Raw genomic sequence first — 14,175 nt, 5'->3', positions numbered from 1 at the left:
TGAGAGCTTTTAATTCACGCTGTTATCAGTTTTGCCTTTTCCCTCCGTCTCTATCTACCTGTAGAGAGATGCAGGGAGTCAGTGAGTCTCTCAGAGAAACTGTCCTCATCTTCAAGGCCCTGTGTGGTGCTGGGAGGAGAGCGAGATATCGGGGCCAAACTTTGCCTCGCTCTGACTGTCAGAGATAACGCTTCACAGCAGCAGCTTAGTAAAATAAGAGGAGGCTGGGAAGAAGGGAGGGAGAAGCACTGCCCTCTGAAGAATAAAGAGCGCGAGTAATTAACTTTCCCATCAGCCCCCTGGTCAATAATACTGCATTCTGTGGACTTTCTGTTTGTCCGATTGGAAGAATTTGTGGCCTATTTCTCCTCTCTGTCCAGTTCCACTTCATCTTCTTCCCTCGTCTAACTTATTCTCATTTAACCTCCTCTGTGCGTTCGACCATGGCCGTTTAGCCCTCCCCTGAACTCCAGACTGGGTCACCACAATGCTTTTTCTGTGGTGTGCTGTCCCAAAATCTGCGTGGGGCTTATAATTCTACTCATACAGGAACTATCAGGACTTAATACGAGCATGCTGCATGCATACAGGAAATACTACAATTTTTCCAAATAAGTCTGTGTAACAACAAACATCACCCATTTCATGTGGTTGTGACAAACTTGGAAACTTTGCCTGTTAGTTCACTTCCATCAGCCCGCTGTCTCAACATCTGCGTCTTGTTTAAGGACTCACTCAGGTAATTACTGCACAGTAAAGAAAAGCTTTCTGTCTTTTATTCCTCCTTACGTCGTATAGTTGCTTTGATTTATGTCGGCAAATCTCATTTTCTGTTCCATGTTAAACGAGCTGAAACCATTTTTCTAAATATATGTTCACCACACACACACACACACACACACACACACACACACACACACACACACACACACACAGAGTCGTGTTTCTGTCAAATCAGAGGACATTGCATTGACTTGCATTCATTTCCTGGAGACTTTCCCTAACCCTAATCACTACCTAAGCCTAACCTTTACCTTAAACCTTCAACCTATAACTGAATGATTAAGATTTGAGGACTTGTGTTTTGACCCATAAGGAATAGCCTGGGTCCAGACCTTTGAACATAAGGAAGGTAAGTCCCCTCAGTGTGACTGTAAACAGATTTAAGGCTCCATATTGACAACACCAGACGTTTTTCACAGCTTAGTAGGAAAAGCACAGGTGTTAATAACATTAAGAATGGATCCGTTGTGTGTCCCACTGAGCCGTGACAGTGTGCACAAAACCAGGACCCTGAAACTGAATGGAAATGGAATTCAACCAGTGTTAATGTTATTTGCAGATGTGTTTTCCTGCAGGGACATGTCCAAACGTCTCCTGCAAAAAAGGCCTATTGCAACTCATTTGTTGTGTGATTTCAGTACCTTGGACAGATCCCCAGTATTTAAGCACCACATCAGCACTTTACGTTTCTTTATCTTCAAAGCATGCTGCAGTTTTAGTGTACTTATAACAGAACCGTGCATGGAAACAAGTAGCTGTCTCAGTAATGTACGTGCTCCACCTTTACCAAACCAGTCCAGTCGCTTCTTGCTGTACAGTGTTTCCTCTCTATTTATTTTAATTGTGGTAACTTACAGTCACAATGTTCCAGCATCTTCTCTTCAGGAAGCTGAATTTTTTTTATTGTTCTATGGCCATTGGTGCACATTTGTTTCCATTCAGAAACTGATAAACATGAAATTACAGTAATTTAGTCTGCCATATGCAGTAGTATTTACAGTAGTCCCTTCTAACACAAGAGCATTTGGACTGTATTCTCCACGCAGTAATAAGCTGCTAAAGATGTTTAACTGCTAAACCTGCACAGAGAGAGTATGTCTGCTTTTGGAGTGGTCATGCTACATCTTCTTTTCATCCATTCCTGCTGTCTCTGTCCCTCCCTGTATCCCCTGTCTCCTCCATATTCCTCCCTCTCTCTCCCATCCATCCCATTTTTGGGTGTTGGGTGTTTTCTGTCTGGTCCCAGGATCATCTCACACCCCATCTGGCCTCTTGCTTTTACTCTTTCCCTTTCATGAAGCATTGACTTGGCTGCTCGTAATATACTCATCACTTGAGCCTCACACACTCTCTTTCTTCCTTTCTTCTTCCAAGACAGACATATTAACACTTCTCAGAATGTGTTGATATGTGATTATCTCCGTCGTATCATTTTCGCTACTCTTCGCCGGTGTAGTGTATTTTTTGGAGCTGCTTAGCTTGCAGTCTGGCTGTATAAATAGTACACAATGGATCTGGAGCTGGAGTAGTTCCTCATGCTGCCGCCGGTCCTCCCTGGCTGGCAGTCTTCTAGCCCAGTGAGTGTGCATTCTTAATGCTCCCCTGGCCTCGATGAGAGAGATGATTGGTAGAATTAATTGTGGCTGGAGGGCCGAATGGGAATAAGTGGAAGAAAAAAAGGCGCGATGAAGGAGTGGTGGGGGGTTATCTGGCTGGTTTTAGTGTTGTGTTTCCTCCCTTAAAGCCTGGCATAAGAGGATGTTGAAGTTGTTTTTATGCACTCACTCTTTTTGTCTCTTTAGATTAATATTAGCCCCCAGTGAACTCAATCCTATTTTCTTTTATTGCTCAGTTTGTCCCTCTCTTCATTTGTGATTTACACCTGTGTGCTCGGAGGGAAGAGATAAGCGAGGCTAATGCAGCGACAATCATAATGTAATGGCCTCCTCAGCTCCCCCGACAGTAATGCTATCAGAACATAGTGTATGTCCCAGAGTGAGGTGTCATTAAATGAGATAAATAGACCTTAAAAAGGGGACAAACAATTTGCGCTTGCCTTTGTGTGTGTGTGTCTGAATTTGTGAGCCTGTTTGTTTTAGACGACTGTGAAGAGATAGTATAATCCAGTGTAATGACAGATGATATCTGAGCTCCTAACACAGAGGAAACCATAGCTCCTCTTCCTCTCAGTGCCTCTTCAACATCCTTGCCTCTCCCAGTAGATTTTCAGCATGACACAGGTGATGGAGCAGATGAATAATACAAGCTTTCTGACATATACTCAACTGAAAACAGTACAAAGACAATATATTTAATGTTTGACCTCATCAGCTTCATTGATTCATCATCATTTTTGTAAATATCTACTTATTCTGACTTTGATGCAGCAACATGTTTCATGTTGGGTCAGGAGCAACAAAAGACTTGGAAAGTTGTGGAATGCTCCAAAAACACCTGTTTGGAACATTCCACAGGTAAACAGGTTCATTGGTAACAGTGATAGTATCATGATTGGGTATGAAAGGGGCATCCTGGAAGGGCTCAGTCGTTCACAAGCAAGGATGGAGAGAGGTTCACCACTTTGTGAACACATGATTGTATAAAGGAAATTACTACATGAGCTCAGGGACACTTTGTAAAACTGTTGGCAGTAAACACCGTTTATTTGCAGATGATTGCATTCTGTTTTTGTTTGTTTTACGCAACTTCCCTATTTTTTTGGAATCTGCGTTGTAAAATAAGGTGGATTATAACAACAACTGTAATTTATTTTTTTTTACTTTTCTTGCACAAAACCAAAAGCAGTCCTGAGAAGGATGTGTTTGTGTTTGTGTCGGTTGCTCTTCTCCCTCACTGTCAGCAGATCGGAGGGTCTCCATGAAGGATTTATGTGCTGGTTTTATGGGGTCTTGTCATAGAATGTCTGTATGGGAATATAAGAAGTTGGGGGTGGGGTGTGTGTGTGAAGGGTTTCGGGGGTTAGAGTAGTAGCGTTCTGGGGAAGCTGTCTCATCATTTATTTATACAATCTACAGAAGAAGGGGTTAGCGCAGAGAGGGGGGCTGCCTTCCACAAGCCGCCCTGGGAATACTGTAGGTCAAGAATTGTTTTTCTAGCTACCAGCACAATTCTTTGTCTGAAAAAGTGCAGCCGATGAATTAACACACTACACTGCAGTGGATCTATTCTCCTCGTAGCGTGTTGTACCCATGTATGTCTCGTTATCTTGAATGCCAAACCTCTCGGCCCCCTTGATGCACGACTGTTGAGGTCAATGCATCCTGCTTGTTTAGACAGTCGAGTGATTGAGCTGCTTCTGATGATGATGCTGAAACAAAGAAACAAATGCTTGGCTTTTATGGCTGAGCCCATTAATGGGCTGGCACAAAATTAATCATCAACAATCCATTTATTGTGTGAAAACACCAAACATTTGCTTGTTTAAAAAATGCTTGGTTTTCTATTATTGTTAATTGATTAAATGCCCATAGTTTTTCATTTAATTAATGTTTTTTTAACGATTGCCAGACAAAATCTATTGATATGAACACATCGCATATCATTTGCAATGGATTCTGATATTATATTAATAATTGGATCACTATTGATCAATTTGCTAATTATTAACTAATGTTTAAGTTAATCTGTAAAATATTTAAATTAAAGACACATCACATCTAATCAGCTCACAGTTATGGTATATTTTGTGTGATTAACAGTCAACAAACCCGAATTTCTCTGTCTTTTGTCTTTAAGGTGTAACCAGAAAATGTTTGATATTTTTACTTGATGAATGAGTTTGGGGGTGAGAAAACAAAATATCGACCTCACTGCTACAGCTGCTTACTTCATGGTGTATGATTGTAATTTACAGCTGCTAAATGTTCCTAAATCTAATTAAACCACATATTGATCTTTCCATATATTTAGATTAATTGGATCCTACATCCACATAGTAGTTATGTCGCCTTGAGCAAAATGCAGCCTTTCAGCTGCTTCTAATTCTCTGCTCCTGTTGGTTACTTACATAGACATCAGTGTTCCTGAATGTCCTCACAAATACTGTAAACAAATGCCCATTTGGTCCTCTAGTGTTTATTGTTGGCACTTTGGCACTTGTCAGTGCTGAAGTACTGTCCGGAACGCACACCTTAAAGACACAAGACACACACACACACACACACACACACACACACACACACACACACACACACACACACAAAGCAGAGACATATATCACCACACAGCCCTATAGGGACAGAACCATTACTCCCTACTGAGGAGCTCCATCATCATCAGCCTCACACACACAGACATGTACACACACACACACACACACACACACACACACACACACACACACACACACCTCCACTGGTTGAGCTGCAGGAGAAAGAAGAGTCCTCTATGTGTCCTGGTGTCTGTATGGCAGCACAGAGGCAGCAATCCCTCTGGAGACTCGAGTCCAAGACCTGGAGGAGGCCACTGATTGACCTACAACACAAAGAAATAACACATTGAAATGGGATTTTATAGTTTTTGTGGCATTGTAAAACAAATGCAATGCAGATGTTGTGGGATGGTTTATGGTATCTGTGCAGAAAATCAACAAAATAATGATTGTTGGATTAGATTTCTCTCATTTGGGTGTGGATTCTTGAGCTTATTTGCAGACTTTGAATACTAACGCCTGTCTATCCTGTCACTGTGGTTAAGCTCTTGTCCACGAAGTCCAAACTTTTATCTACCTTGAAGTCCCTTTGGTGAACACTGTTGGACTCCAGAAATCCACCCCTATTATCTTCCGCCAGGCTGATAATGAGAACCCATACTGTGTAGCCGAAAGAGAAGCTGTCAGATTTACATGAGCACTGACACCATAGATTACATTTCAGAGTGCCTTAGTAGTTGCATTAATTCAGGATGTTTTTGTAATTAGGTTTCATTGCATTTACACGGTCGTGCAGTTCATCAGAGGAGGCAGGTTAAGACTTGAGTCAATGTAATTATGCGATGTAAATGATGCTCATCTGTGCTAATGCTGGTTGAAGGTAAAGGTAGGTTGAGGAGATTTGATTCGGAGATGTTAGCAGAGAGTCTGTGAGGGTGAACTGGCTCTGGCTGTGGCCTTTGTTTTTACACATCACACGCCTCACGCACACAAACGTGTGAACAAAAAGACGTGTGCTTGCACTGAAATGTGGAAATAAACACACACACACACCTCCACTGGTGTGTTCAGTGGTACATAAGGTCAGCAGGAAACAAAGAGGGAAACACACCTGCTCTCACATCTACACTTTCATCCACCAACACACTCACTCTGTCACTCAGTGTCCAAGCGAGAAAGACGTTTGACAACCTATAATGATTTTAGAAATCTGTTTTAAAAAACACAAGTGTTACCTGATAACATGTTATTTTCTGTGATGAAATTACAGCTAATCTTGTTGATATTTCCTGGCTTTCTTCTGAACTCTATGGAGGCTTTGGATCCATGTTCCTCATGGCTCAACACAAAAAGACGTGTTAAACTGTTTTCCCTCATTAAGTGGCATCAGGTGGTTCAGATCATTCCAGTAGTTAAAATGTTTAAACCACAGTTTAAGATGCTGCGCATAGGAGGAAAGTCCCAAATGTCCTCATTTGTCCAAGCAGATGGTTTAGATCAGCAGCCAACAAGCTGTTTCTTATTAAGATGGAGGTTTTTAATTTATTATAATTATGATAATTTATTTAACCTACTGGGTTTATTTACCCCTAATGTTTGATGTATAGGAAACAGACCACGGATGTGAAATGATCACCGACTGCTCCCCGTCTTCTCCTTCCTGTTACTCTGCGTCTCTATCCTTCAGCGCTCTTTCATACAAAGTCTTCATTAGCTGTGTAACCTTTTACTTTGAATTACAGCACGGCTGCGTTTGCTGCCTGCCTGCAGGTCTAACTAAAGGAGCATATTGCACCATCATTCATTCTGCCGTGGCACGCCGACTGGCCAGCTTCTCAGTCATTCCACTAACTTACGAGCCAGCCGATCGGTCAGCAATTCAAGCATGCATCCCTCCACCCAGACAGCCATCCATCCATCCATCCACCTGCAGCAGCCAGCCGGTCGTCCTGTCAGCTGCATGGCTGTGGGGCTGAAGGAGTTGTGACTGCAGCTGAACTGTGTAATTGTGTGGAAGTGTCAGGCAGATTGGAGGCCATCTGCTTCCTAATCTCTCTCTCTCTCTCTCTCTCTCTCTCTCTCTCCTTCTTTACTATCAGTCTACATTTCTTTCACTTCTCCTCTCCTCCTCCTCCTCCTCCTCTTCCTCCTCCTCCATTCTTGTGCTCTTCTTCTCTCACTCTCTTTATTAAGTTGGTTTGACATGCAAGTGACCTATTCAACCAGGCACAGGTGTGTAGTATATATGACTCTTGTCTGTCCTTTCCACTGAATCTGTACCTCCATCAGTGCCTCTTGATCTGTATAAAAAGTCCCTGTTTGTTCTTGTTTGTAACTACTACCACAGTGCAGCCCCATTTTACATGTCATTACTGTAATGATCTTGTTTCGGCTGTTTAATGAGCATTGTTTCGATACACTCATACAGAGTGAACTTATAGTGAAGGTTATTTTGCAGCAGGTCTCATATATCTGCTGTAGGAGGTTTTCCTTGGGATTTGTCCTTCTACTTTGAGATATACAGTGTTTGCGTCAACAGAAGGTGGTTTAATTAATTTATGATTGATTATCTTCATGGCTGCGGAGGCAGTTTCTCATTTGTTTTCCTTGTAAAGCTGTTGGACTTTAAAACTGCTCAGAGTTGAACATTTTACCACCTTTTCATCATGGAGTTGTACACCCTCTGCTGCAAATGTGGGTATGCGTGAGTAAGCAGTGATATTGACAGGCTGCTGCCTGGGGCATCTTTTCCTTATTACTGTGCTGGATACAAAGGCTCTCCAGCTACCAGTTGCAGCCGTGGCTCACTTTATGTAATAGCAAATGTTTACAAAGTGTTATCACAATTTGATCTGACATTATTTCCACTTCGTCCAAAAAAACCCACATCTCTCTTTATTCTCCTTGGAACATCTTTTCATCATTCGACATTGAGTTACTGGTGACACACCAGCTCTGAGTGATGAGAAGGTCAAACTATTCCTGGATAGAGTATGTGAGGCGTACACAGATGAATGATATTTGACATTTCATGAATATATGTGATCTTGTAGGAAACTCTCAGACCTGGTTGTTACATTGTTTTGTTGTTGCTTTGGCATAATGTACGTTTAACATTGATACAGCTAACTCGTGTGTGTGTGTGTGTGTGTGTGTGTGTGTGTGTGTGTGTGTGTGTGTGTGTGTGTGCACTGTGTGTGGACTTGGCGGGAAACTGGCCAATGGCCACCTTTTAAACTGTGTCAGGTGTCAGGTAGCCTGCTGTGAATGAGATGGAGGATTATTTGAGACAGAGCATCGATGCTGATTGAATTAGCTGCTCCAGAAAAAGACGTGCAGGGTTTTGTCAGACTGAGGAGAGACGGAAGGAAGTCGCTGATCTAATTGTAACACTGAATGGATTTATGTTTGGCTTGGTCAGGACGAACCTGCAGGAACCAACGTTCAGGAATACTTTTTTGGGATGTTGTCTGAGTTGGTTTGGATTCGTCACAGGTCATGAAAACATATGCACCAAAATAAGCAACTATGTTCACTATCCTACTTTGTTCTCTCTCAGTCACACTGATGGCTTTTTCCATTCAGCTCCCAACTGAGTTACTAACATCATGCAAACAGTTATTTCGGCTATTTTACAGTGAGACAAAGGCTTAGACTTATGAGACTTCAGAAGTCTCACAAAAAGTACGCACTTACCAAAGAAAACAAAGAAAAGCTGCAACTGTTTTTACAGATGAAAGTATTAATTGTTCATCTATTAACTTTATAGCTACTGCAGTTCTCACCTTTTCTGTATTAGCTGCTGTCTCGTCTATTATAACTCAGCATGGTGTACAATAACATGCCAGCGTGGAGAGACCTGTGGGTACATGGAGGTGATTTTGGTGGCTACAGCATCGTCGCTTTTGCTTCGGCCCTGCAGAACGTGCACAGCTGTGTTTTGACTGTTCTTGTTTAAATCCATAAACTGTGCAAACTGTAAACTTTGCCCCTCCTTGGACAAAGGTTATAAAAGTGCAACAGTACTTTATGTACTTCCATATTTGTGTCCTGCACCAAGCAGTTAATCACTGTTTTTTTCTTCTTCTTGTTCTTCCTCCAGTCACTGATGAAGACACTGTGAAGAGATACTACGCTAAGTTTGAGGAAAGGTTTTTCCAGACCTGCGAGAAGGAGCTCCTGAAAATCAACACATTCTATTCAGGTATTTACTTACTTCAGTTACACTTGAGGTAACTATTAATGCTGAGTGCAAGACATCAAAGTCAGATAATGAAGGCAGTTTCAGCTCAGCTGTGTGATCGTTGGACTGTTAGTCAGAGGAAGTATTGAACTGACTGTGTAAATGAGTCATCTGGACCAATATGAAGCAATATCACCATAATGTAATTTATACAGTTCTTCATGAATGATTCTGCTCTGCAATAATGTTTCCTTCCTGCTCTCAAATTAACTTCTTATTGCCTTAATAATGTGGTGGTGTATAATAATATCTTGTATAAAGCATGATATAAAGACAGCTGTAGGTATCATCTGTCATCATTTGAGATATTAGAGTTTATTTACTCTGTTCTAAGCTGCTCATTTCAGTGCCGAATGACATTGCGTCTGATCTTGGTCATTTGATTGAAGTGGCCAGTGGTCGTCATGTTTAGGCGAGCAGGCCTGCCTGTGTATATTTCAGGGAGCGAGGGGGAGTATGTGTGTGCCATGTAACATGAGATGGAAGCCATAATATATTCTGGTATTCTGGTACCAGAAGGTTGCCTCCTGGTTTTGAACTTCAGCTCAGGGGGAAGCGGGAGGTGTCCAAGGACGGGCAGTGCTTCCTCTAGAGGCTGTTTGTGAAACTGCAGGTCAGCCGAGGGCCAAGGTTGACTGGCAAGATCGTTCCAGCTCATGATGATGGGAAATAACTGGCAGATGGATGTCGAGAGCAGCGAACAAACAAGATAAAAATCATTGCAGAGCTCGTTAGCAGAAGGTGCATTTACTGAGGTACGGAACAAACTTTGAACCTCTTGAGTTTGTTTTTCCTCTAACGACAGTTTAGGTCCAGATTACTGACATCAGTATGCCAGTTGCTTACTGTTAGCTGCTGTGGAGGCCATGTGTTGTTTACTGTCTTTTATTATCCTGATCCATTATCTGCTCCAGATAATGATAACGCAGTTTCTTTGCTTCAGCCAGAACAGTATGTGGGTAACGCAGTCCACCTATATAAGACTAATAAGTAGTCTACAAACATTTCATAAATGGGTTAGAATATAACACACTAAAGTGTAGATGTAAACAACTATAAGCACATTTTAAGTGTTTGTTAATGTGCTGTATTTCCCAGTAATTATACATTGCCCAAGACATTTTTTTTATTATTAACTGTGTTTTACTGTATTGTCCTCACTTTATACGTGCCCACAGGAGAAGTTATAGTTGTTGACAAATACAAGATCTGTATCTGCTCACATTCATATCATACATGTGTCGATGAGGGTCAGAGTTGTGAGGCTTTTGATATCCTGTACAGCTCATCTCTAAGACAGACATGCCCGCTCACGCCTACACAAACACACAGATACACACTATGATGCAAAGATGTTGATGGAAAGCAAAACATCTGTATAAAATCGTTGTTTGTTTGGGGGTGTGTGTGTGTGTGTGTGTGTGTGTGAATATAACAAATTCATATATACAGGAATATATTAAAACACTAAGTTGTCTCCCCTCGTGTTTTCCGTGCTTCATGTGACATGTGTAAGTCTGTTGACAGCAGAGTCGCATCACATCAGTATTACAGTCAGTGAGTCACCGCCTCCTCGGCAGACCTGAGGTGTGAGGTTAGCCAAATGTTGTGTATGAAAACATCAGCGTCTCCTTCCTCCTCCCAGACATCTTGTTTATCCTCCACACACAGCAGGGTGAAGCAAGAAATTGCCGAGCGGTGTCCGACAGGCAGCTTTATCTGATGCCAGCTACTGTGTGTGTGTGTGTGTAAGTGGGTGTGTGTAGTAGTTTGAAAAAGGCTGGCGAGGTTATGAGAGAGCGGTGGATTTACATAAAACACCTGCCTCCACATAGCTCTTTCCCTCTGTATCTGCCTGTGAAAGGGGTCCTTGACCTCTGGAAGCCATTCTGCTGCGCTGTGCTGAAACCCAGCCTGCTGGACAGCACTTTCATCTTGATGGGTTAAAGACATTTTTGCAGAGTGCTGTTTTAATAGAATATCCTTTCACCGTGTTTGTTCCTGAAAGCTGAGGAAGAACATCAGACTCTGTAAACTTCTCCACTAAATCAGTGGAAATCTATACCGCCAACACCTGTCTGTTTTAAGCTTCACTGACATGTCCTCTGTTGTGAAGTGCCCCTACGATCCCAGAGCTCAGACTGAACCTGAGCCTGCTTGTGGCAGGCAGATCATGCCTTTCTCATGACTCCTGCTGTTGCATTGTTATGTGAATATAGATGTCAACGAAAAGTTGTGGAATTCCTGTGAGGAAGGTCCTGTGTGTGTGTGTGCGTGCGTGCGTGTGCGTGTGCGTGTGTGTCCAAGCAGCAAAGCGTGAAAGTCACCAGTGAGCCGTCCACTTCGTCACTGCTGCAGTGTAGGACAGAGGAACAGCTGCTGCAGCCTCAGTCGGCTTCAAACAAAAACACTTTTGTATCTCGTTTTTGCACTGTTCTTATTGTGACTTCACGTCTGTTCATTTAATGGTTTCCAAACCAGCTGGAAGGACTTGCGAGTCATAGCGAGAGCAGGCATGACTTGCTAGTTTCTCAAAACAAGAAGTAAGCGCGCCGGTGTTATGCTAATTCTAGCTAACGAGGATGAATATAACCTAAAAATACACATCCATCAATAAATCATGACACTGTTAAAAGCAGCGGTGTATCAGGATGAAGAGAGAGAGAAGGTGCATTAAATCTGACAGCCAGCCTGGACACCACTGGAAAATACTACTGGTCTTAGTCTGTGTGACTGTGAGGTTTGTTGTTGGACTGATGGTCTGAACAAGTCAAACTGCCAAAGTCTGTATTTCTATTTTTAGCCGGTCATTCATAAGAATAGAAGGAAGAGGGGAGTGGGTGGAGGAGACACTGCTGTGGTTCCCAACAAGTCGGGGCACTGTGTAAACAAGAGTACAAAGACAATATATTTAATGTTTCATTATTTCTTATTGCTTATTCTGAATTTCATACCAGCAACTAGTTTTATATAAATTTGGACAGGAGTGACGAAAGACTGGGAAAGTTGTGGAACGTTCCAAAAACACCTGTTTGGAACATTCCACAGGTAAACAGGTTCTTTGGTAACAGGTGATAGTATCATGATGTTTTATGCAGTCTTTTCTGGTATCTGGGTTGTAGTAAGGGACAAAAAGTTGATATGGGCTTCACTGTGCAGTGACTGAACATCCAAGAAAAAGCAGTAGAAGAAGGGAGGCTTTTTTTTAATTTTTGTCAGGAAAGTAGGTAGAAGTGCAAGAGAAGTTAATGAAATTCAGGTTCCTGCCCGGCCCTGTGTGATTCCCTCTCCCTCTCTGAGTATATTAACCTATCTCTGACCCAGATAATGGTTCCTCCCTCTGCAGCATTTACATGTCAGCTCTGCCTAATAGTCTCCATGCTTCTGCTTCCTGGATCAGACAGCAGGACAGCAGAGGAGACAGGGTGTATGAAAGGTTTTTTTTTGGCCACTTTCTCCTTGTCCTCTACCAAGATCACTGGTGCCAAGCTGAAATGGCTATTTTATGTCTTTTAAAGGTAGTTTTTCAAGCAAAATTGAATGAATACATAGAAGAACAGGACTCAAGTCACGGGGTCAGACTACGTTAAATATAACCACAGAGTAAGAATAGGCAGTAAGATGTACAGTGGTTAAAAGTAGAAGGCTTCCATTGCTCTGCACAGCTGTGTGAATAAAAGCATCAATGTGGTGCAGTGTAATAATCGTTTTCCTTTTCCCAACCGTAGAAAAGCTTGCTGAAGCTCAGAGGCGTTTTGCTACGCTGCAGAATGAGCTGCAGTCTTCACTGGACGCTCAGCGCGAGAGCAATGCTCCGCCCGGCCTGCGGAAACGCAAGACCATGTTCCACCTGTCGCAGGAGGAGCGCTGCAAACACCACAACATCAAGGACCTGAAGCTCGCCTTCAGCGAGTTCTACCTCAGCCTCATCCTGCTCCAGAACTACCAGGTGTCAGCTCGCACACTGAGGCACACTCAAGCACATCTGCAGTCAAGTATGGATGTGTTATAACTGTTGTTTCGCTCTCCACAGAACCTGAACTTCACTGGTTTCCGTAAAATCCTGAAGAAACATGACAAGATCCTGGATACTCCTCGCGGGGCCGACTGGCGTGTGGCTCACGTGGAGGTGGCACCTTTCTACACCTGCAAGAAGATCACACAGCTCATCTCCGAGACAGAGGTGAGCCGCTCACTCATACACAGACACGCAGATGCGCACTATGATACAGAGATGTTGGTGGAAAGCAAAACATGCATTGTTGTTTGTTTGTGTGTGTGTGTGTGTGTGTGTGTGTGTGTGTGCAGACACTCGTCACCTCCGAGCTGGAGGGAGGAGATCGTCAGAGGGCCATGAAGAGGTTGAGAGTTCCTCCACTGGGGGCAGCTCAGGTCAGAAGTAGAGCTGTGTTGACGATTAATTGTCATACAAATAACTGCAATTAACGATTTAATTGTCTTTTTCTGTTAAATGTATGCCACTATTCAGCCAAAAATATGGTTTCATATGAGCTGAAACAAAACAACCTGTGTAACAGCAGTGAGGTGCACACAGCCGTGCTCTTTTTTCCCACGTTTTCTGCTGGACCCTCTCACTGGATACAGATTTGGTGCCCTCCCCCGAGCATATCCTTGCGATCTATAATCTTTGCATTTGTGTTACTGTAACGTTGGATTTATTATGTATGATGATTGAAAACAAAAGGTGAGAGGTTTGTTATGAGAGAAACAGAGAGAGGGGGGAAGATGGGAAGAGACAAAGAAAGAGAAACCATGAAAGCCTCCAGTATTGATTTTATAAGTGCCTTTCCACCGTTGAACAGACAGGATATCTTTCAGAAACAATCGAGGCTTGTGGCACTTTACCCCCCTATGTTATATCTACCGTTATTACTGCATTAATTACTGTCATGTCTGGCTTGAATTGTGCGATGTAACTATTGATCCCTCCATTTCTCCTGCAGGCATGTGTACAACA

The 14,175-nt window shown here is 42.6% G+C and overlaps 1 protein-coding gene across 1 annotated transcript in view; it reads left to right on the top strand.

Moving 5' to 3' along the window:
- Positions 1 to 14,175, top strand: part of xpr1a (xenotropic and polytropic retrovirus receptor 1a) — a 65,021-nt gene that overhangs the window by 35,596 nt on the left and 15,250 nt on the right. Inside the window, exons 3-6 of the mRNA XM_076725961.1 lie at positions 9,057 to 9,158; positions 12,926 to 13,146; positions 13,231 to 13,380; positions 13,506 to 13,589. Coding sequence (XP_076582076.1) covers positions 9,057 to 9,158; positions 12,926 to 13,146; positions 13,231 to 13,380; positions 13,506 to 13,589 — 557 coding nt within the window. The remainder of the gene's footprint in view (positions 1 to 9,056; positions 9,159 to 12,925; positions 13,147 to 13,230; positions 13,381 to 13,505; positions 13,590 to 14,175) is intronic.

Source organism: Chaetodon auriga, chromosome 3 (genome assembly GCF_051107435.1).
Source record: "Chaetodon auriga isolate fChaAug3 chromosome 3, fChaAug3.hap1, whole genome shotgun sequence".
Classification (NCBI taxonomy): Eukaryota; Metazoa; Chordata; class Actinopteri; order Chaetodontiformes; family Chaetodontidae; genus Chaetodon; species Chaetodon auriga.
This window is presented reverse-complemented; position numbering and strand designations above follow the sequence as displayed.